Below are 24887 nucleotides of genomic sequence, written 5' to 3' on the forward strand. Positions count from 1 at the left end.
AGTTCCCATGAACTTCGCTGCCCTCAGTTCTATGACATTGCTAGATGGTATTAAAGTGATATATCAAACGTATTCCATTTTGTTCAATGGCAGCTTTATTCCCTGATGAAAGAGGAATCAAAGTTCTTTCCTGTCCCTTGTTTTTATTACAGCTTTTATCCCCACCTGAGCTGTGAAACAGCATTGCTTTCTCAGTATCAGGATTCAGGCTAACAAGTTCAGAGCTGCCTCAGGGGTGCTTTCAAAAGCTGCAGTGAGTTCAGAAATGACAGTAGGTTGCTGAGGCACAGCATGATCTCCACTGTCCCCAGGTGATGATAGAGTGAGACATGAAGTGGTGAGGTGTCTCCAGGACAGGAGCTGGCTCCTAATGCTGCTTTTGTAAGTGCCAAGCAGAATGCAGGATTGCCCTTCCTTTGTACTGTTGCAACACCAGTAATTAATTAGGAACTTCATGCATGTAAAATCACCCAGTCAGAAGTTAATTCACTCAGTCTAGATAAAAGTAAGAAGAAAAGTAAAAAGTAAGAAGAGTTTGGAGAATGCTTAGGTAACAATGACTTTAATTTTCATTATGTTGTCAAATATGCAATATCACTGGGGATGAAGGTGTTAGTATTCAGACCATATAAAAAAAGATAGTGTTGCCATTTCAAATAATTTTAGGAAGTAATTAACCAGTGTTGTTATGCAGTAGTAAATTATTCCAAGCTTCATAATCCGGTTTCGCCACCTAGTGTCAAACTGTGTCCCCACCGCAGGAGAGAAATGCTGCTTTTTTCCTATGGGAGGCAAAGTCCTTTAAGTGTGATGCCATACAACAAAGTGTCAAACAGCTGCCCTTTATCGATGGGTCTGCTTTGTAATGAAAGTGCATTACAACAAGGGACAAAATTAAATATAGTTCTCCATGTCTCGGAATAAAATAAGAGTTAAGTCCTGAGCTATTAGGCTGTCCATAAAACTTGTATGTAAGAAAGAAATAATGTAATTTACAGGCAAATATAAAGAATGAGTGTTCGGGATGTGTTTAAATCAGCACATCATGTTTATCAAACACAAGCTTGTACTGTTGTTGAAAAATTGCTAGTTGCATTCCCTATAAGTGAGTTGAGTTCCCTTTAAGTGAGTCCTGAAAGGAGAAAATTTCTCATCACAACACATTCCTAGGAACAAGAATGATAAAACTGACAAAAAAGATACTTCAGAGATACAAGGATGAGAGAACTAACTAACTGGCCCCACAAACTTTTGGTTTATAAAGAGCACCCATCATTTTGAAGAAAGTTCTACCATAAATTCTACTCCTAGTCTTGGGCTGTAGCACTTCATTTTCTCTTTACATGGGCGGCACATGAGAAAAAGCCTCCCCACCTTGTTGGATAATAAAGTTGATGGGAGGAAAGAGTTAACTAAAGTAAAATTGTTCTTTGAGTATTTTCTATTGTTTCACAGGGTAATGCAGAACGGACTTGCCAAGAAGACAAGCTTTGGAGTGGCACTGTGCCAGTGTGCAGAAGTACGTTCTACCTGAGTCTATCACTTAATGTTGGTCAAGGGTGATATCACACAACAGAAATCACTAATGCTCATTTTGCTTTATAATTCATACTGTCTGCATTTACCTAAACATTTTTGGTAAGTACCACTGGTAACAACCTGGAGAGGCAGAATTGCTGGTGTGTGCAGGATTTAGTGTGAAGGAAATCTCTACACGTTTCTGCCTTGCTCCTCTGCAGCTTCCAGGTTTAAATAGTTCTGAGGTCATGGGTTCTGGGGTTACTGAGGACCTTTGAACACAGTTGCCAGAAGTCACAGGTATTTAGCATCCTAAAATGTAACTCTGTGGATATCATTCTCAAAAGTACTTCACTTCCCTGAGATGTCATTGATTGCAGTGCTGAAATAAAAGTTTCTACATAAAAGCTTACATGCACTTCACCTGTTGACTGAAAGGGGCAACAGTTTCCTGAGGCTTCTTGTCAGCACAGTCACATGAGATGTTTTACTTTTAGCGTGAAGTGGAAATACCAAGTATGATTGTGCTCTGCTACTTGGGGGCAAATTCCTGGCAATGACCAGACAACTGCTTTGTTCTTTCCTGTTTCTCAGAGTAAAAACCTATGAGAAGCTATGAACAGGACAATCCATGCATACACATTTTGTTTGATTGGAAAGTATTGCTTACATTACAGGAATATCATGTGGACCCCCAGACATGATAGAAAATGGATCTGTTCAGGGAGACGAGTTCCTGTTTGGCAGTGAAGTTTTTTACAGCTGTGACCCTGGCTTTGAGCTACAGGGGCCAAGCAGAAGGATTTGCCACGTTGACAAAAAGTGGAGCCCTTCTGCCCCTACGTGCATGCGTAAGTAGCAAGCAGAGCAACGTGGTGTCCAGGAAAGCTAGGGCAGGAGGAGAGTATTTTGTCTGGCTTCCTCCCTGTCTTTCCCTCCAGCAGAGGGACTGTAAAAAGAGGAGCCAGAGGAGAAACCAGAAGAGAAGTTCTCATTGGCAGTACCTCTCTGATCTGAAGCAATCTCCTTTTGGCACACTGAAATTGCATAAACATAGAGAGAGTCGTGCTGAGGTCATTAGAGTAGGAATGTGGCCTGCTCTATCTGGCTTGCCTTGAATTGTGGTGTGCAGAGTCTTGGACATCATGTTCATCCCTGCCATGCCAAAGCAGATATATCCTCGCCACTCAGTATGTCTGGATACCACAGCTTGCTCCCTAGGATCAAATCTTGGCTCTCGAACAAGAAAATTACTGAGGCAGCTTAGAAAGAAGGATTTATTACTTATTTCATATAGTGTATAAATAAAATGCCAATATTTACAGTGTTTACCAATGAATCATTTTCCATCTTTTCTTGCTGATGTCATAATCCTATGCCTTGCATTCTTCTTTCTCACTTTGATGAATTTACTTGATCTCCACAGTGTGGGACAGAGGTCAAGATTCTTCTTAACTACTACCATTGTTCTTGAGCACATATTGAGATAATTTTCCACTATAGGGGCACAAAGGAGGCCAAAAATGCAGCCTCAGGCCTGCACAAGAGAACTATTCTGGATCCTCTGTTGGTTTGAACATACCTCATATCTTATAACACCACTAAATACATTTGGACACATTTTCTGGTGTCTGCAGTGTGAACCCCAGGAGAAAGGGCAGGAAAGCAATTATATGACTTTCTCCATGTAACAGTTCACAGCTTATTTCTTGCTGTCTTTCCGTTAATTCAGGGTGAGAACAGACCTATCAGATAGTATGTAACTCATAGAAAGAATAGTCTTCATTGTATGTAAAACCCAAAAGTTTTTCTTCTCTCCTAGAAATTACTTGTGGGCTGCATCCCTCCGTTGAAAAAGCAGAGGCCATTTCTACTGGAAGCACATACAGAAGTAATGTAACCTTTATATGCAGCTCTGGCTACCATCTTGTTGGGCCCCAGAATATCACATGTCTTGCCAATGGGAGCTGGAGTAAACCCCTGCCATTTTGTGAAGGTATCTGTTTGGTTTCATGTCCTGGAACATTCTGATCTAGGATAAGCAATAGCTCCTCCCTTATGCATGCATGTCATATAATCCAAATGAGTTGCTTTTAAGAAATGACTCTGTAACATGAGGTTTCTGGAGAATCTATCAGTGGCAAGAAATAATGATTTCCATCTTTCTGCCCTGCTGGTCCCAGTATGAAGTCATAAATGTGTCCTCACTTCCCCATTTTGCTGGGGCTTTTCTCTGTCACCAGGAGGAGCTTCTTTTCTAGGTCAGCTACATTTCCTTCCTAGGGCTAGTGAATCAATGATCTTCATGATTCATAAGTCTGTGGTGACTTTAAATGTATTGTGTTATTAATTCAGGAAATGTTTGAAGTCCAAGACTAATATCAAGCTGAATTAATAAGACCCCTTCCTTTGCAGAGACCAGATGCAAAATTCCAGTTTCCTTGCTGAATGGGAAAGCAATTTATGAAAACAATGCAGTTGGCAGTACAGTAACATATCTCTGTGAGAGGGGATACAGCTTGGAAGGAGAACCAGCAGCAGAGTGCACAAGAGATGGAAGATGGAGTAATCCCTTGCCTCTCTGTAAACGTGTGTGTTTGCTTTGTAATGGAAAAGTTTATGCAGAGAAACAACAGGAGCGCTTACTGATACGATTTAAAACATTAATTTCTCTGAGTGTACTTTTGTGACAGTAAAAGAACAAGCTGTCTTCTGCATAGCTCCCTCTAGTTGGAAAGATGACATAAAATGGAGTTATTATAGTCAACCACTTAACATACAGTAGAAGCAGGTGAGAGAATCATTTGGAGGAGAAGGCAAAAGGGAGACTTTATTGTTGTCTACAAGTGACATATTGACAGGATATAAAGGAAAAAGTGCCAGACTCTTCTCAGAGTTGCAGAGTGGTAGGCTGAAAGGCAATGGACACTAGTTGCAATAAAGGAAGATCAGTGAAGTTTTTGAGGAAACTTTTTACCGTTAGCAGAGTCAAACAGAGGAACAGAGACCCAGAGGTAACATGAGATGTCCATCCATAGAGTTACTCAAATTTAACTCAGATTTCTGGTCGGGTTCCAGAGCAACTTCTGACCTAGTTGGCCCTGCTTGGAGAACCAGGTTGGACTCAATGGCTGTAAAAATTCTTCTGCTATTCTGTGAAATAGCATGTTATGTGCATGTGCACTGCCCACACACTCACAATGGCCTTTCTTATTGTTGTATGTGTCTGTAACTAATTTTAAGACCTAGTGTGGTCTTAGGATGTTTAATTGAGACATTTAATTTTTGTATCACAAAGTATTTATTCATTTTAGTATTAAGAAACTGACCTAAATTTCTGCTGTTTATAGAGCCAATATTTTCCCCATTGGTGATGAGATCAATAGACCATGCAAAAATAGCCCAGCAAGCTTACAGCCAGCAATAAATAAAATTAAAGAGGTTCTAAATTCTAATGAATGTCACAGTAAGTCTCTAATCAAACATCTGAATTTTTACTGCTCTTTATTGGCCCAGCCCCTTCAAACATGAAGTAGGATAGGTCTGGTTCTCTTGTATAGAAAGGTTATGGTAAACAGGAAGGACAAGAGAGAATGATTTCACAGTAACAAGTAGGATATTTCTCCCTTAAATCCTTAGTATGTCCTCTCCTGGCATCACCCAAACGTGGTAGCAAGCTATGTGATAGCAGTGCATTAGACATTTTTTATTATTATTTTATGACCCAAATCTCATAATTTCAAATCAAATTACAAATTGGACTCATCTGCAGCATCCATTTCTATTGCTTTTCATATGTTTTGGGTTTGAAATTTGCAGAAACTATTCTAAAGTGGTCTCCTTTTCTCTCTTCCTCTTTTTCTTCCCTTATTTTTTTCCTTCACACCCTTTCTTTGAACAGCAAACCCTTGTCCTGTGCCTTTCGTAATCCCAGAGAATGCCCTTCTGTCGGAGGTGGATTTTCATGTTGGCCAGAATGTATCCATCAGGTGCAGGGAAGGCTACCAGCTGAAAGGGCAGTCTGTGATCACCTGTAATGTTGATGAGACCTGGACTCCAGCCACAGCTAAGTGTGAAAGTAAGTACAAGACACAGTTTTGCAGGGATTGGTACTTTCCAGAGGACTCTAAGAATCTCTAGAGAAGAGCTGTGTCTTCTGTCTTTCTAACAGAGTTGTTCCTTTAAAAGGGTTCAGAATACATCTGTATGGCTTGGTACTTCAACAGTATTCATCCTACTGTTTACTAGGCCCTTTTGTAAATGTATTCTTAATTTACCTTTTGCAAGCCCTGGAACTGGGATTGGTTGTTGGATACCCTAAATACCCTAGGAGTGATTCCCATGAGATTATGGGTGATGAGACAAGAGTTGCAGGAAGATATGGTGCCTTTTTTTGTATTTATTTTGTATTTATTGATACAGACAGAAGGCAGTGTCCTTTTGCAAGCATGTTAGAAAGCCTTTTGACTTCTTGCAAACAGTATTGTTAGATTCACAGGTACACAGAATGGCTTGGATTGGAAAGGACCTTACAGATCATCTAGTTCCAACCCCTCTGCCATGGACAGGGATGCCATTCACTAAATCAGGTTGCTCAGGGTCCCATCCAACTTGGCCTTGAACACTTACAGGTATGGGGCATCCACAGCTTCCTTGGGCAATCTGTTCCAGCACCTCATCACTGTCTGGGTCAAGAATTTCTTTCTAATATCTAAACTAAACCTGCCTTTTTTCAGTTTAAAACCATCGCTTCTTGTTCTATCTTCCCATATAAATATTACCTTCTCTTAATAAGACCTCTTAAGAAACTGGAAAGCTGCAATGAGGTCTCCCTGAAGCCTTTTCCTGGATCTGTGCTGAATAATCCTAGCTCTCTTGGCCTGTCTTGGTAGGTGAGATGCTCCATCCCTCTGATCATCTTTGTGGCCCTTCTCTGGACCCACTGTAAAAGATCAATATCTTTCTTGTACTGAGGATCCCAGATATGGATACAGCACTCCAGATGGGGTCTCACAAAGGCAGAATAGAGTAAGGTGGTCTGTTCTCTCACCCTGCTGGTCACACTTCTTTTGATGCAGCCCAGGATACAGTTGGCTTTTGGGACTGCCTCTGAAAATGCAGTTGTGGGCTCATGTCCAGCCTCTTGCTAAAAAGAATCCCCAAGCCCTTCTCAGGGTTCTCCCACTCTGTATTCATGTTTGGGATTGCTCTGACCTGAGCACTTTGCACTTGGACTTGTTGAACATCATGGGGTTCTCATGAGCTCACTTCTTGAGTTTGTCCAGATCCTTGAACTCCATTGCTGATTTACCACCAGAGGTATGTCTGTGGTACCTCCCCTGGACAGCACTGTGCCCAAGGCTAAAACCTGTATCATGTAGGCTGTGCAGCTCACCAACATCTGGATGTTTTCTTTTGTTTAGAAATCTCTTGCGGTCCCCCAGCTCATGTGGAGAATGCTCTGATTCGTGGTAGCTTCTATCAGTATGGAGACATGATCACCTATTCCTGCTACAGTGGGTACATGCTGGAGGGGCCCCTGAGGAGCATTTGCTTGGAAAATGGAACATGGACAACACCACCTACCTGCAAAGGTAAGTCTTTTTTATTAGCAGAATGGTAGCTTAACTTGCCATAAACACAGAGGTGTCATCCTAGGTGCAATAAAAATGAAAGTGAAATTTTTGCTAGTTTTAGTGTAATCATGATTTTACTCAGACCATTTAATTTCAGGTTATTGCTTTATTTCCAAGTTAAAGGAAGGCTTCCATAGTTTTTCTCTTTAGTCCTTGCTAGTCTTACAGTTTCTTTTGCTACAGTGTTGTATCCCACACCTAGGATCTTTTCTGCTAATCTCTTGTGCCAAAGTGACAGAACGAGTCATCTTCCTGACAAGCTGAGCTGTTTCAGATAAGCATTGCCAGTCAGTTTTTCACAGTCAAAAACTGAACACTGCAGAAACCAAAATAGAATAAATGGGTGCTTAGTCCCTCACTATGTTTTAAGTGTTGCAGCTCCTTAAAATCAATTTGCAAGAAGATGTAGCTCGATGTATCTCTAAATAATACACACTGAGCACTCTAGAACATTCATATATTTAGTGATATACAAAGTCCAAGCTTTCTACGCTTGGCAAGTATTTGCAATTTCTTGGTCTGTTGACCTAAAACATCCACTTTTTTAAAAGCAAAATGTTAACTTTTCCATTTGGAAGATTCAAGTAAATAAAAAGTTTTGAACAGAAAATGGGGGAAACAAACAAAAAAATGAAGAGACGATAAACTCAACAGTAAAAAACATATGTAAGCATATTCAAAAACTAACTTAAAGCCATGGATGGGGCACAGCAAAAGAGTTCAGGGTCATAGGGCTTTGGTGAAAGCAATCTTGCCATCTGCCATTTCCATATCAGAAGCTTGGCTTGCCCTCTGCTGCTGGATAGCTGTGGAGCAGTGAGTTAGCTGTACCTCGAAGTCTTATTTCACATTGTGAAACAGTCACCATGACAAATTGAGCTTTAGGTATTCTGTTTAGAAAGCAAAAAAACTTACAACACAGCAGTGGCCAGTCACAAGCAGCCCCATTCCTCTTCACACAGAAGAAGCAAAGTTCAAGAACGCTCACCTGGGAACAGTGGAGCCATTATCAGAATTGTTAGGTCAGCCTCTCCTCCTACAAGTCTCAGCTCCCCACATCAAAACACAAGCAACAGTTCTTCCTTCTTCAGAGACTTTCTGTTTAGGTCAGAAGCCATTTGGAGATAGAGGATTCTATCTGTGCTAAGCCTGCCAATCATGGACCCCTCTTCAATTTTTTTATATGAATTCTGACAGCGAAATATTATGAATGCTGGCACTTAAACAAGTTGAGTTGCCCTACTCTACAAAAGCAGGCACTCACCTGAATGCCTGTATCTGATAGTTATAATGTCTTGCCTAAAAGTCATGGATCAGTAGAGTATTGTGAGGAGAGCCAGAACCAAACAAGAGCACTTGCAGCTCCTGAATATTTCAGGAACAGAGTAGCTTCTCCTGAGAAACAGGTTTGTCTTGGGTTTGTGACCGTGGCTAGTCACTGGCATGAAGAATTACCCATCAAGCAGCCAAGTAGAAAAGATTTGAAGGAAAGGCATCTGAGTTACTTCAGTTGTCATGATGTATCTGAAAGTCCTGTTAGAAATTTACGCTCCCAAAGCACCAGGCTGTTTCTGAAGAGTTTGTGTTTCTAAACTGTGATGGCTACAGAATTCAAGGGATCTCTACATAATAGCTACTTTACCTTAGAATACATTGGCAAAATTATTTGGATATTATCTGTTCTGATTGTAACACTTTTGATTGTTCAACTGTCCCTTTAATATCACCAGCTTTACTTTTTATTCTTATTTAATATTTATTAGTTACAAAGAAACCCTCTACTTTATGCCAAGGGATGTAATTGTCTGCCAGGAAAGGTTCATGTCATTGATCTCTAGCAACCAAGAAGGCCTGATCTGCAAAGCACTGTCAAGCATTCTGTTTGCCACACTGCCGTGTCTATTGAAACTGTTCAGAGGAATAAGTATTAGGGAAAATTAGTTCCAAAAAATGCAGTAAAGAGGTGGACAGATGATGAGAATGGAAAACAAAGCAGGATAACCTGTGTATTAAGGGAAGGGAATAACAATTTCCCTCCTCTTTTCTAAGAGTGGGCTTAAAAAGAACTAAAGATGTTTCTGAGAGGACTGTTCTGAATTTTCATAATACATGTCAGAGTGATCTTTCAAAACTGCTTTATAATTCATGTAAGTGATTTTCCTAACAAAAGTCCTACAGGACCCAAGCCTTTGTGGTCTACATCAGAAACAACATGAAAGCACTCTTTGTAATGACTCATACTGCATTTCTTGTTTATGGCTGTGTGAGTTGATCATTAATGTGTCCTAAGCCTGCTTGAAACGTACTGTCCCGGTTAAACAGGTTAGTTAATGTAAATATTATAATTAAAAAGCAGACTTCTTTGGCTTCTTTGGATGAGCTCTCAGCACAGCTGCACTTGCCTAAATCACCACTGGTTAGAGGTTGCTGGCCAGATTCTGATCTGAGTTTCAGGGGTGAGAAGTATTAGCCTGGATCTGCTGATTGTAAATATCTGCAGGACTTGTTAGGCTGCACAGATGCATACAGCTTACCAACTCCAGTTTCTTCTTTCTGAAGTGCTCTAAAACTGTCTTGTCTGTTTGCCCTCTTCACATCTTGCTGACTGTGAGTGGTCAATGTGGAGCTGTCAACCAGAAAGTTTGTACCTCATCAACAAACAAGAATATTAAGAGAAGGAAGCTGAGGCCTGAGGAAATTTTTTGCAAAGCTGAGAACGGATAACAGAATTTATTTTTCCCCTTCTGACATGTTTGACTTGAGCACTGTAATGCTTTTGTGTCCTGTGTGGATAAATTTACAAGGGGATGTATAAAAGATTCATACCATGGATGTGAGATTTATTACCATTAACTAAAGACACAACTGATCATTCCTCTTCTCAGGACATGAGGACTGCACTTGCTCTGCCTGCTTTTACAGTAGGAGAAAAAAAAAAGGAAGAATATTAAAAAAAAAGGATGGGGAGAGAGAGAGAATGAGATAACAGCTTAACTTCAAGTCCCAAGCATTTTTCTAGTCTTGTCTGTTGATAAGAATAATCCTCACAGCTACAGACAAGTTGTCTCTTCTTGCCTAAATTGGTGTATAACAAGTGGACATCTCAAGATGATACGTTCTCATTCAGTTTCACAACCAGGATCTGGGCAGAAAACCAGGAAAAGCCTATCTCTACCTGACATCTGATTGCTGAGTAGCATGGAGTTGCCGTCCAAAGCAATTTTTGTAATTCACGAAATACCTGCATCTTCTACATTGACAGAGAGAGAAAATACATTTCAGAAACCTTATTTAATGGGCTTTGAATTTAATGTGGGATATCATTTATGCATGAATCTTTTATCTCACATCCCATTATACATTTGTGGAATATTGTTTAATTTATGTAGGTCACACAAAGCTTTAAATGGTTTTTTTCAATGCAGAAAAGAAACCTGTTTGGCACACTGTTCTGCTTTAGTCAACACCCAGAGACAATCTGTCTGTGTAGTAATAGGTATTTTTACAACAAAAATTCTCAAAATTTTTCACTGTTAAAATGTTTCAAATTATGTTAACCTTTCAGAGGTCTTTTCCCATTTTCATTATCAGCTGACACTTGTTGGGAAGGCTCTTGAAATTGAAAAATAAAATGGCAGACCTTTGGCTTCATTTCAACCTCCAATACTCCAAGCTGTAGCTTGCACTTTGGCATGGCTTAGTTCCAGGAATGACTCAAGTTTGTCTCTCTGAGGGAAAGATTTGCATTCTTTCCAATGTGGATTTCAGGTCTGAACAGTTTCGGTGTGCCAATCCACTGTCTGTATTTAATGCTGATATCAAGATCTGAAACACTTAAAGCTTAAATGCATATTTTGCTCACCTAATAACTAATTAAAGATAGAAGTTCAGATGCAATTACAGTGCAGATTGAGTTTCCTGAGATTACTGTCAGTCTGATTATTTATTTGTTCTGTAGTATTGTCTTGAAGCCACAGTTTTTCATTTTCTCTGTATAGTATGTACAGTCTTGAGAAAGATTGCACTTTCTCTAATGATCTTTACTTATAACATGTTTGTGCATAGCTTCCACCTGATTTTCTAAAGTAGTCCTGGTTTCTCTGGATGTATGCATCAAGATACGGTACAGTGTCATAGAAGTGACAAAGAAGTCCAGAGTCTGTCCAGTCCAGGCAACATATCAGCCCAGCATGATAGATTGCACTCCGAATTCCTCACTTTTTTGATCAGGTGCTTGTTGATAGGAATGGAAGCCGAGGAGCATCAGTTGGCATGAATGCTAGGTGATGATTATAGTCACACTTTGAGTTCCAGAGATGAACACTTACTATGCCATGGCTGCACCCTTTTTGGTCACTCCTCATGCTGGATGATAGTGCAGTTAAAATTGCCTGTTCTATCACACAGTTAATCTTACTTTAGACATACTGTGTATTATGCTAGATGGCATTATCTCACTGTTTCATACCAAAGTTAGAAGAAAGCTTGGTTCTATTCCAGAGTCAATTTAGAAGGCTTGGGGGAAAAGGTGAGGAGGGTAATAGGTTTTTATGGTGTGTTTTATGGGTATTCTCTTTTGTTTTACAAAAGTTAGTGGGAAAATTAGATAAAGATAGTGTCAGCCTTGAAAAGCTATCCAAATAATTTATTCAACTATAAATATGTCTACATTTTCATTCTTTCCATGGACAATTTTTTTATTATCTTAATGATTCCCACACTCTGGCTCAGAGTACCTAATCAAACACACAGAGGTAGAAGATGGCATAGCCCTTGAAATCAAAATCAAGCAGCGTTTCTGAACTTCACTGCTTGTGTTTGTTCTGCTCTAAGCTTTACAATTGCAAAGGTCTGTGCAAGATGCTGAGTAACTAGGCTCCTATTCACTGTCCTGAGTTTGTAATGGCCTGACTGTGTTTCCAGCTGTCTGTCGGTTCCCGTGCCAGAACGGCGGCATCTGTGAGCGCCCCAACGCCTGCTCCTGCCCGGATGGCTGGATGGGCCGTCTCTGCGAAGAGCGTACGTATATCATCCCAAACTCTGGTCTTGAGTGTGTCGTAGGTAAGACAAATGAATTTACTGCAGTGAACCAGAAAAGGCATAAGAGCTGAAACCATAAAAATCATTAATATATTCTGCTTGACAAATGAAAGAGAACAGAAAGGTATATACTTGGCTTGCTTCTAGAAAAGTAACAGTTCTCTTACATCTTCAAAGCAAAACAAGCCCTCCTTAAATTGATGTGATTTTGTGTCTGGGTGCTCTTTCACTGTTCTTTAAGAACACCTTGTTTCAATTCTCCAAAATCTGTTTCTAATAGCAATACCTGATAGCTTTGGGGAATGAACAGGGATTAGAGCAGAAGAGACTTGAGTGTTCTGCTGATGGCTGCATTAGTTTCTTAGCTTCCCTTTTTATCAGTCTGTGGTTACATCAGTTCTTGTTCAAATAATGTAATATGTCACCTTTTCCATGCTGTCCCTCCTAACCTGTGTACTTGTGCCTCAAAAATTCTAGACTGGCTTTTCCTGTCATAGATATCCAAATTATTAGAGAACTGGATTTGTTCTCACTGAAAAAGCCAAATCTGACTCTTGGCTCTGTCAGAGATTTCCTGAGTGACATTGGGATGCCATTTGATCCATGCTTCTCTTCATGATGGTCTTAGCACAAGAAATTTGGGAGATTTAACCCTTTTAGGCTCGCATAGCTGCTGCATGAGGAACTTTATTGCTGTACATATAGTAAGGCGGGGTCTATGTGGATAGAAAAGGGAAGAGCCCTTATTTAGTATTTAGTATGCAGTATGGCCCTGATGTAAGGTTTTAGCATGTCCAAGATCTACAGCAGGGGTGGTGTCACCGTCCCCAAATCTGAGCCACTGCCCCTGACTCTGAGGATACATAGAAACCTAAAAAAATAGCACACGTTCTCATCTAGTTCTTGGAAAAGAATATAGTTGAAGTATTTAAAATGTATCATATGTTAAAATCATCCTCTGAATCTGTCTCTGCAGCGTTCAAGTCTTCTCTGTGACAGTGCCAGTTGCACATGGCACAAATTAGTGATAGATACAGAATGAGAACAAGAGGTTCAGCAAGTTTTGTCTTTTTGCATTTGTGAAATACTCCAGCTATGTGGTACATTTAAAAGCCCCTCTTTTTCTCTCCCCATGCCTGGCAATATCACCACAGCCATACATGCAACTTAGCCCTGTAAGTCTCACAGTCTGAGTAGATGAGGATTGCACCCTGTGTCTGACAACGTTGTGTTTGGTATTCCACAATTGATTTTGTTAGTTTCATCAGTAATGACACTTGAAGCACTCTCTAAAAACAGCCATTTCATTTATGATCCCAGACATTTCAATCATCATCCCAATTCAAACTGGCAGCTGACTAGCCAGGTCATACTTCATTCAGCTACAAGCACTAACTTTGTTTTATGGGGTTGGGTTTTTTTTGTTTTGGTTTGTTTGGTTTGTTTGGTTTTTTTTTTTTTTTTTTGGCACCTTTCTTTTTTCTCAAAACAAAACAAAACCAAAACCAAAACCAAAACCAAAACCAAACCAAACCAAACCAAAAAAAAAAAAAAAAAAAAAAAAAAAACACAAAAAAAACACACCAACCTTTGGCATAGATCGTTAGAAGAGGGGAAAGAAATTCCCACAAGTGGTCACTGAAACACCAGTTTTGCATTTCTTGTCAAACAAGGTGCACCAGTGAACAGAAAAAACAGGCTTAGCCTTTGAAGTTAAGGGCCTGTTCTGGAAGCTCAAGGAATTTTTGAGTGCTAGCATTAAGCACTGATCTGTCAGTATCAGGCCACATTAAGGCCACTGAGAAAATTCAATCACCTTGTAGTTCACAGTACATTAAACAAAAAAGATAAGATTCATCTTTTTGAGAGAGTCCAGACCACTCTAAAAAACTTAACGTGTACAACAAGTTTAATGATACAGAAAAGTATTTCCCAGTGATATAGGTTAGTTCTGTGAGATCCATGGAAGTTCAAAATTATTTTCTTACCCAAGCTGACTGCACCTGCTTGATCTCTGCTGTGCAGCAGCAGCAGAATAACCCCTACCTCAGTCTTCTGCAGCCCCCACCTACCCTCCCAGTATTAAACTCTACTGTAACTGCCACCTGAAGGTCCAAATTTGAGACCTAGCTCAATTCTTGCTCTTTTTAGAGTATATATGCTCAAATACTTTGTTCACTTAGCATAGTGGAGATGGTAGTTTTGTGAAGATGCTTAAAGCATGAACATGTGGGAGATCTGCTCACTGCCCAAAGAAGCAGTGTAGCTCAACTGTTGCTCTGTCCAGAGGTCATCAGCTGCTTGGTATATGCTTTGTTTCTTCCCCAAAGCTTCCAGCCTTTTTCACTCAAAATGCCTTGTATCCAAGCTGCCTTTCCCCAAGGGCTTATGGTCTCACCTGTCTCAGCATGTTTTCGCTGGCCTAGACAAAGTGCTTTTCTATGGGCAGGGCATAGCTTAACTTGTTTAGGATGCTACATCTGCAAGCCCAGAGAAGTCAGGAACAATCCAATTTTTTGTAAATAAAGTATGAACTGGTTTTGTTAGCACCACCACAGAGGTGGACAGTATCTGGATATTACATGTGAGATACAAACAGCCCTGGCTCATTTCCTGTCAACACAGAGCCTACAAGCATCTAAAGGACTCCAGCAACTGGTGAAGCAATTGCTCCAGCCTGTCCATTTCTTGCCATTACTCTTAGTCATATCTGTATGTCATGCCAGTTGTATTTGCTTCTCATGCCTGGTGGGTAGATCCTGCTCAACTCTGCCGATACTCTGTGCAGACACTTCAAGGGACAGTGGAGTTTCTAAACATAAGTTCGTCTCTTGCACACTATTCTTCACTTTCATGGGAGATAATTCTTTTCTCTGGTTCTCTTCTCCCCTCCTTAGCAATATGCATCCTGCCGTGTCTCAATGGAGGTCGCTGTGTGGCCCCTTACCAATGTGACTGCCCCCTGGGATGGACTGGATCACGCTGCCATATGGGTAAAACCTCTCACCTTCATTTTTTTTCACTTTTTAGGACTCTACTAACAATAGCTAGCACAGTTCTCTAGGGGCTCTTAGAACTCATAAGCCTGACACAGGAAAACCCAGGCCTACAATAATATTCCTTGAGGTTTGATGTTCCCAGCTGTAAACTGCTTTCAGACAAATCCCTTCCTGATGAGTCTTTAAAAGTCTCAGAAAAGCTTGCTCTGAAAAAGGACAGACAGTATTCACAAAAGTACTCTCTGCAAAAAGCAGTGCAAAGAAGAAAGGCTTTCCAGGGAGAAGAATAAAACTATTTTTCTCAATTCCAGATGCATGATTTTCATTTTCATCTTTGGGAAATTCAGGTCATCATTAAATTCACAAATAAGCTGCAAGTATTATAGAGGTTCTTCACCACATAGCTGCCTGCTTTGGTGGATTCCCACTAAGTGCCTGGGTACTGAATCAGGAAAGAGAGCATACCAAAGCAGGGATTTAAGGGTGGTTGAGCTTAATGGATACATCGTACATGGGTATCTTACATTAGGTGTCATCTAAGTTCTCTAAACAAGTTCGATGTGCACTTCTTTTTATTAGATCTCTTACTTGCACCTAACCAAAGGTGAAGGTCATGGAGCACACAAAAATAGTGAGGGATAGGAGGGGAGTGATTCTAGTGTCCAGGTTTGTGTCCTGACCAGTCCATTCATGTGACATGAGGTTGGCTGCAGTTATGGAAAATATTTGAACCTGAGTTTAGAATATGGGGTTGCATATCAAGACTGAACAAACACCAGGTTTTGAAAGTCTTTTCCCTGTGAAAAGACAGTAAAAGTCAGCAACTGAATGATTACTGAAATGTCTTTCACTCATTATTAAATCTTAAACACTTACAAATATTAGCTTTTTTAAAAAATATATTTCAGTTTCTTCACTGTATTTTTTATTGTCCAGGTGCACCTTAACTGATTTTTAACAGAGACTTAACTTGAAACCCCAGTTTTACCTTCCTGCAAGACTTTAAAGTAGCTGATGGGGTGAGCGGAGAAGGAATCCATGCCTCTGTTAATGAATGTTCATAGTATTTGTTTAACTGACAAGAACAGTGAATCTGGCGGATGAGCAGTGCAATACATATATTGCAGTACAATACACTGCAAACCCAACCCTTCTGCAGAAATATCATAGAGAACATTCTAACTCTGAACTATTGTCTTTTGAAGGGATTCTTGCCTAACACATAATGCATCATTTCCTCTCATATTTCACAAGCTTTGTAGCTATAATAGGTGCTTGAGAGGGATAGATGGCTTCTTCACTTTTTTTTTTCTTCACTTCAAATCTGTACAGGCTTGACTTGCTTTTCAGTAGCTAAAGGGAAAATTATAGTGAACAACTGCATCTGTGTCATAAACACTGCTTATGAAGTTATTTAATCACTTCTTGTTTCAGCTACTGGTATTGGCATTTTCGATAGAGAAATACTTCAGTGACAGCTAAAGATGTTTTGGTCATATGTTTCATTCCAAAATCAGAAGTAATTTTCAACATTACGTACTTGGTGCACTTAATTGTATATGGATGGCCTATTACTATAGCCTCCTGCCATTGTTTGTTCTTGTTTGGCCCAGAGGAATTGAGTAGGTTTTTTGCATTCCTATGACTACTCATTTCCATTTCCTGTAATTCCATAATAATCAGTGCTTCCTGACACATACTCATTGCAAAAATATTACCCAGCCTTTACTCTCACTAGTTTTTTTAGGTCTGTCCTCTACATAGGGCATTATCTGCCTTAAAGTATTCACATTTTTCCTGCAATATAAATGTCTGTGTTTGAAGGACATCATTAAGTATGTATCTAAATTGGTTCTATAAATTGTGTGGTTCTTTACTTTTCAATCTCACAATTGATAGGAAGACTTGAAACTTTGACTTTTGTTTGGTTACTTGATGCCCTTGGCATCTTGTGACAGTGACACAAAAGCATGTTCAACCAGGCTCAGCATGACCTGTAAGGCAGACGAGGGTTTTTTCTCTAACACCCTGTTGCACCTAGTCTCACCTCTTAGGGCTATCCAGTGTCTTTCAGGACCTTATTGTCATTCTCTGCTTCCTCTCCTTGTCTCCATACAGGTCCCATTGCTTGAAGTCTTACTCCTTGCTTGCTATTGATCTGCACATGGCTTTCTGACCTTTGGCTTCCCCTGCTTATGTTGTCTCTTTTTATGTTTTTTTCCCCATGTCTGGCTTCTGCTGGTCCTGGCTAGTGTTAAGCTGTCACATTCCTTTAAAAAAAAACTAATCTACAATTTATTTGTGTTCTCCTGTTCATCTTACGATTCTTCTGATTCTTCCTCCTGCTTGTGCTTGCATTCCTTTGTTGTTTTAATTGGAACCAAAAACAACAGAATTTTTAAGGCAATGTAAAGTTACACATTGGCTGTTTCATGCAGCTCATACAATGCATCAGACAGCAAAAATAGTAGCAAGAGTCAAATTGCACTTCGCAAACATGTGCTTCTCAGGCTAGCCTTTCCATTCTTAAGAGAATAAGGCAGGATGGATTTTCAGTGCCTTGCAACTAAATCAGCTTGCTGTAGATGTGCTCATTAATGCAAATTTGTGTGTGTTTGTGTGCAGCTGTTTGCCAGTTGCCTTGCTTAAATGGTGGGAAGTGCATACGACCAAATCGGTGCCACTGTCCCTCCTCCTGGACTGGACATGACTGCTCTAGGTAAGTGTTGCTGAGCACCATCCCAGAGCTAGGCTGAACCACACCCTACTGAACTCTAAATCTGAAGAATGAGCAAATAATTTTAATGTTTTGAGCATCTCTATATTCTGTTAATCAGTAACCTTTAGATACCTCAAGACTTATGGGCAAGATGTAAAGACCTTAGAGAGTACTCTACAAAATGATTGCTGGACTTGTAGAAAACTCAGAAACTTGTACCTTTACATGTAAGCAGACAGGCAAACCCACAACTTTTAGACTGATTTTTCATTATGTAAATGGAAGTGGGGTTTTGGCACATAATACAGAATGTTCTTCAGGAAATTTTGGTGGCTCACTGTTTACTAGTGTTCATTTTGAACTTACGTACCTCAAGACTGGGGTCATGCGACAGTTGTCATAAATAATAAGTCATCTTCCACCCAACATTAAGAGATGTAATCATTTAAAGAGTACAACAAGGTGTCTCTGAGGCAAGTTAGTTCAGATCTGGCAGCTCTAGGGCCATGATAGCAAAAAATGTATATACCTCAATTCACACAGGCTCCTGCTGAACACAGTGGTCATTATCCAAGAACCACATCAATATTAATATTTTTCTGCAGGGAACAGATGAAGCCTGTGACATTGTATTTTTTTCTGTTCTTCTTTCTGGGTGGATAGTGGCAGACATTCCTTCCTATCTGTCTGATACACAGTTTATCTTAAAGCTATAGGAGAGACACTTGACGAAAAATCAATTGTCCAAAATGGATAGTTTTAATTTGTCAGCTGTGATTATATGTGCCTTAGTGAGGCAACTTAAATGTATTGCTAACATCTTAGACTGAAAGGCATACATCTGAAGTCTGGTAGTGTTTCCATTTAGGAAATACTAGCAGAGAAGCCCAAATCCAGTGGGCGTGGGTATAATAGCCAAAAATTAGTTTATCTCATGAGAGCTGAAGCCAAGTTTCAGGCTATTCCCAAACCAGACTATTCTTGGCTTTTTTTTTTTTTTTTTTTTTTTTCCTCCAAGTCCATAGCTCTGTGCCGCATTGGAAGTCTGAGAAAAGGTGGGTCATTAGCCCTGCAGGATTGGGGTCTAGCAGCTTGTCCCTTCCAGAGCTATTTGAGAGGATGTTTCCTAAACATAACTTGGTGGGTGAAGTGAAGAGAGAAACAAGCTCTGAGATCTGTTTCATATTTTGTTAAGCTTTGGCCTCAGTTACTTGTGGCTCTTTATGGGGTATGACACCTTTCTGAGAATTCTAAAATAATACAGGCAAATAACATGATAGAAGAGGTTCCCTGCTGCAGGTTAACAAGGTGTGGATTTATAATGGGAAGCTGAAAGGTCCCAAAGCTTTTATCAGCATGCAGAACAAGACTAGTTCCAAACTACTCTGTGATGAGCCATGACTTAAATTAAATGTTAGCTATCTCTATTCCCCATGCCCACTCTCTCCCCCTCTTTGAGAGCATTTCAATCTTTGGTATACTTTCAGACACCATCCTCTTGTGCCTCACTGTTGATCATTTGGTATGTTCAGCACACCACTGATTTTATTTTGTTTGGGTTTTTTGATGCAGGAAACGGAAGGCTGGATTCTATCCCTTTTAACATCAGCACAGCAGTTCTACATTCAGATATCTTGCTTCAGTCTAGGCACCAGGGCTTGGATTCTAATGCATTGTAAATCAAATCCATTGTCTCCCTTCCCCCACCCCTCCCCAGCTCCCTTGTTTTGTATTTTATTTTGTGATACATCTTTCAATTTTTAAGGAAATCCTCTTTATTTTTCATTTATAAAAGTATTATCAAATATATGCTGCTACACAGGTGTCATACACACAATACACACACAAATGTAAAGATTCCTACAATCCACTGAGGAAGTGGTTGTTTAAAGCGAGGTCCCTCCCATTTCTTACAGTAAGTAAGCTAATTAAACTGTTCTATACTGCCAACCATGATTAAACAGAATATGGCAATTCTGCTTACCAGCTGCCAAAGCATACTACTGTCCAGCAACTCAACAGTAAACAATGTTACACAAGGCTGAATGAGCCACTAAACTCTGCATTGGGCCTGTCTTTGAACTTCAGTTGATAATTATAACTGCATGTGATAAGGTCTATGTTGTAACCACAGTTTCTGGTGAGCATAAAAAGAAGATTCTGTAGTGTAGTTTAGGTGACATTAACTTCATTGGAGAGTGACTTAATGGGAGGCATCAGCATGAATTTTATCTAAGATTTCTTAGTAAAAGAGATGAGGGAACATCATCTCATTCGGAGAAGAATGGATTAAGTCTAGCCAACAAGAGCCTTTGAAGCTTTCTGATCTGCAGGCCATCCAGGTGCAGCTCTAAGCTGCATAATCCAGGATACAGCAGTAGGAAGGAGGTGGATCTCTGAAACTTGCACTTTCCATTTGCCATGGGACACACCACCTGCCTGTAACCACCATCCTTTTCCTATATAAATGAAGTATGTATCTAGCAGCTATCTGCTAGGTGAATGCTTTTGATATCTGAGGTTTGGGTCCCAACGTTTGAGTGACCCTGAGATAGAGAAAGAAGGCACCAGACACATTTACAGGTGAAAGTTTGCTATCTGCTTGCCAAAATGTTGCAGTTTTGTTATGCAGAATCCTCAAAACACTGGAAAAGGCTTCTCTTGAGAGCACACACAGGCAGAAATGCTCGGCTGACTGAGAAATACTGAGAGCACACATGTTATCAGATTTCTCATACTCAGACTGGTGATCCCATGATGTCTGAGGAAAACACATACATGAATGCCATCATTAAGTCATGCTCTGATGAATTGTAATGCTAAAAATTATGATTAATTAGAATGGTGGAATTACAAGGCAGAAATCACATGCATTTTTCCAAGTCACGTTGTTTGGTAATTGTCATAGTTAGCAAAAAGTCCAATCTATGAAAAAAAGATCTTAGAACCTGAGAGTCATTGATTAGAAGCTTCATTTTCCCCAATAATAACAGAAAAGTGTAATTTGCAGTTATCATTGGAAAAGAAAAAGGAGAAATAAATTTTACCTTCTGTAGCTTCCCATTCCTGCTTAGTTACCCTCAAGATTAAGAGTGTGCAGAACTGCCCCACCCCCCTTCTGGATGTACCTTCCTTTTATGCATGAACCCTGATATAGGAAAGTGATACAATACCAAAATGAGCTCACAGTTACAGTAACAGGGCTCTAGTAAATACTGACACAGAGCTGATGGCTGTCAGCCTGAGACCAGAAATGAGGAAGAAAGAAACAAGCAAAGTTGTTAGCCATTAGGAGCTTTCAGCCAATTAAAGAAAAACAGATAGTAAAGAATAGGAGTCATTAGGGGATCAGATTAATGTGAATGTAGATTCCTTCCCAGTGGGAGCTGCAACCAGCTGAAGAGTTGTGGTTTTAGCTCCCACAACCTTCTTTTTCTAATGGACTCTGCTAGCACGTAGCAAAAATCTTCTATCTCCCAGCTCCACAGCCATCAATGTTTACAGCTTTGACTGAAGTTAGCGTTCAGTAAGTAATGTCCACATTTCAACACAGTCACCGCCATCTGTAGGCACTTTGTTCCTTGACTTCCTTGCTGCCTTAACAGCAAATGAAGGGAAGCTGCAGTGAGCAACATAGGACTTCTCAAGGGGAAGAGTGCATAGGTGAGAAAAGCGGATCTTTATTTATATGTCATTCTTATGTTTTTGTCCCTTTTCCAATGTGCTTCTCTGGTGTGTCCTCCGACTCTGTCCTGGTCATCTCCAGGGCAGAACAGCAGTGGTGAGGAGAGTGCTTAGATCTGACAGGACATTGCTGGAGAGTTTAGGGCTGCAGAATAGCTTTTAGCACCCCAGCTTCACACTAGTGACTAGTACATGGAATCCCGGGATCAACCCAGTCAACATGTTTTGTAAGGAGATGTGGTGTTAGGACAGAATAGCTGAAACTAGAGGCTGTCTTATTAGTGCTGTTGATGATGTTTTGATACTTGCTGGAATATCTTCCCCTCCCTACCCAGTGCTGTATTGTCATTTATGTCACTGCTTGTTGTGTGTTTTAACCGACTTCCATGTGATGCACTTTACACTGTAAATAAAGTTGCACCCTGTTTAGTACCAATGTAGAGGGAATATTGTATTCTTTTGGTAAACCCTAATGACAAAAATATTAACCTACCCTTTAGGATCTGCTGGGATAGACTACAGAAATACACCTCCACTCAAGCAAAAGGCAAAATAATTGCCAGCAATCTTAAAAGGTTGTGTTGGATATAGTCCAAGCTTGATCTGCAGATAAAAATGAAGTTAGCACCTCATTTTTTAAATCCTTTCTTCTGCTAGGGCATATTTTTAAACCTGTAAAGTCCAAAGTTACCACTGGCATAAAGAGACAGGTTAGAACCTGCTTCACTCACCATTATCTAGTTGATGAAAATACAACTTGTCTTACTCTGCAGCAGTACTAGAATTTTTAAAGGTATGGAAATGCCCAAATTTCTGGAGAAATGAGGTAAAGAATGACTGTAGCAGAAAGAAAATTTTTTGACTCAACACCACTCCTCCAAGCAAGGAATTCATAAGATACTAACAGGGAAAAGATTTAGGACATGAAGTTTTTGGACATAATGTTTGGGTACACAAGCATAAGTGGAGACTTGGAAGTCTCCGAGTGCAAAATATGGTCAATGTTTGATAGCCTTTTCCTAAGCCAGCAACTCAAAAGCTGGTGTGAGGTTACTATAGTGTTGTTCATGAAGCCCTGAAATTTAATGTGTATCTTATAGAAAAGATAGAAACTTGCATCTGAGATTTGCAGTACTTGAAGTATCCTGAGTGTGAGCAGCTGGGATGCCTGTGCACATGGACCCAGATCTTGGGCATGCTCTAGAGAACTGCCTTATTTAAAGGGAAGTGTAGTAAGAACAAGCTCTTTCCCTGGCCCTGTTCTCTTTATTGTGACCATTGAACAAGCTAAAACTCTGAAAGGAGTCTACTGACACCTATGTCTCTCCACTTGGAAGCACGGTGGAAAATGTTTGATGTTGACTCTGATCTCACAGGGTGGGGGGGCACTGGACGGGGTTAGTGTGTGCCAGCAGTTGTTAACATGAGGAGTCACCCTTACACTTTAACAGTCTGACCAGAGATCTCTTTGCATCTCAGTACAGGAACAGTTTGTGCATCTCTAAATTGTCTTAGAGCAGTTTGGATCCTCACTGCAGAAAGGATACCTGCTGCTTTTGCCACACTGCAGATTTTTTTCTGGGAAAATATATCCTGACCACACATTTCTAGCAGCAAGACGCAAGAATAGCAGTACCCAGAGACAAGCCAGTATCATTATTGATCTGTTTCTCTAAGGTTATTTCCATTCATGCTCATGATGCAGAGCACTTCTTCACCCATTTACATGTGAGTATCCATGCCATTTACAGAAAGCTCCTCTCCCAGGAGCAGGGCTACACTTCCATTACCCTTGCTTTCTAGCCTGACACGTTGCTAGTGCCTGCCAGCAGGCTTGGCCCCCTCCGTGCTGAGCCTGGAGCACTATAAAAGCTGATGCTCATCACAAGCTGATGGATGTGATTCTTCAGCACAGGCTTGTCCATCCTGCCAGATGTCCCTCCTGTAGATGGACCAGCATGACCACTTTGTGCTATAAGAAGTATCATGCATGGCCTGGTGAAGAGGACACTTGAGTTTCTCCCAGCAGACTGTGCCACCACAACAGTCACTTCAAATCTTCCCATTTTATGAGTCAGATGAGCTCTTCCTTCTCCCTCAAGGTGCTGCAGATGTAAAATGACAGATGAGATTTAAACGTCATCATCATCTTTACTAATGATGGCCCTTCTGCAGATGTCATATGCATACCTCATTGCTAGCTCAGTGAACCAGCACTAACCTTAATCTTTTCAGTCTAATATCTTTTCTGACTGTAAATCTTCCTCCTTCAAATTTACATTAGCCACCAACATCTGCTGAACAGATTGTCCTGAAAACTCAAGTTCTCTCTCTGTCTCCAGAAACTTTGAGATGAAAATGTCATCAAGCCCAGACCAGCACCAGTTCTGTTTGGACCCAGAGCCTGCATGCATGGCAAAGGCCAGAAAAGGAGAACTGCTGGGCAGGGACATGTTGTCAGTGAGATACTGCTGGCCTGCACCACACATCAGGCCAAGAGCATGGTGAGGACTGACCCTGGATCTCCACTCAGTGTTCTCCTCTCCTTGATGACAATTTTGCTGTGCTTTATCCCAGTAGCCTCAGGAAATCAGTCCGTTGTTATGCAACTAGGTGGCAAAGAACAATCACAGCTATCGCCATTCCCAGCTCATCTATACCCCACAAACAAATCCACACATTCGCCAGGCTTTCCTGGCTGCCTTTTAGTCATGCCTTCCCTTCCTATCCCCTTCTAGCTGCTTCCTCAGTATAGTCCATTTATTTAACTTTGTCTTCAATAGTTTCACTGTAGTACTTCCTTCTCAGTTGGGAGTGGCATGATTTTTGCAGTTAACTCAGAAGTCACCAGGATTCATTGGATGTGAAGCCAGCAGCCTCACTGGCTGGGAGGGAGGCACGGTGTGAAGTGCGATGAAGCTCTGCAATTGCCATTGCACGCAGGGTGGCAGCCTCTGCAACACACCGTGGCAGCCCTGCTGGGAGCTAAGCACTCCTTCAGCTGCTGCTGCCTCACCTTGCCATCCCTTCCTCTTGCACCCCTTGGCCATACTTTCATTTTACAGATACGGGTTATGCTTGAAGCTGCGGGGAAGGGGGTGGGGGGGGTGGGGGGGGCGTGTCTGCATTTTCCAGGCAGACACCAAAGGCACGGAGCAGAGGTGCATCCAGATCAGCTTGCAATAGCTGGGGAGAAGATGCTGTTGCCTTCTGCTGCACTGCAGTAGCTTAGGGTTGCCCTTTTCCCTGACAATTGCTCCACTGTTGTAGTTCACAACTGATTTCTGCATC

At 40.7% G+C, this 24887-nt stretch overlaps 1 protein-coding gene across 1 annotated transcript in view; it reads left to right on the forward strand.

The window, feature by feature from the left end:
- The window catches only part of SVEP1 (sushi, von Willebrand factor type A, EGF and pentraxin domain containing 1), a gene marked incomplete at its 5' end in the record, with an annotated part of 121224 nt that extends 99201 nt beyond the window's left edge, over positions 1 to 22023 (forward strand). The window contains 10 exons of the mRNA XM_083883392.1: positions 1456 to 1519; positions 2196 to 2369; positions 3341 to 3514; positions 3934 to 4107; positions 5420 to 5596; positions 6942 to 7112; positions 12078 to 12173; positions 15092 to 15187; positions 17819 to 17912; positions 19485 to 22023. Of these exons, the coding sequence (XP_083739518.1) occupies positions 1456 to 1519; positions 2196 to 2369; positions 3341 to 3514; positions 3934 to 4107; positions 5420 to 5596; positions 6942 to 7112; positions 12078 to 12173; positions 15092 to 15187; positions 17819 to 17912; positions 19485 to 19515 (1251 nt within the window). The 3' untranslated portion in view covers positions 19516 to 22023. The remainder of the gene's footprint in view (positions 1 to 1455; positions 1520 to 2195; positions 2370 to 3340; positions 3515 to 3933; positions 4108 to 5419; positions 5597 to 6941; positions 7113 to 12077; positions 12174 to 15091; positions 15188 to 17818; positions 17913 to 19484) is intronic.
- Positions 22024 to 24887: the final 2864 nt, after the last annotated feature.

Source organism: Zosterops lateralis (assembly GCF_965231275.1).
Source record: "Zosterops lateralis genome assembly, chromosome: Z".
Taxonomy (NCBI): domain Eukaryota; kingdom Metazoa; phylum Chordata; class Aves; order Passeriformes; family Zosteropidae; genus Zosterops; species Zosterops lateralis.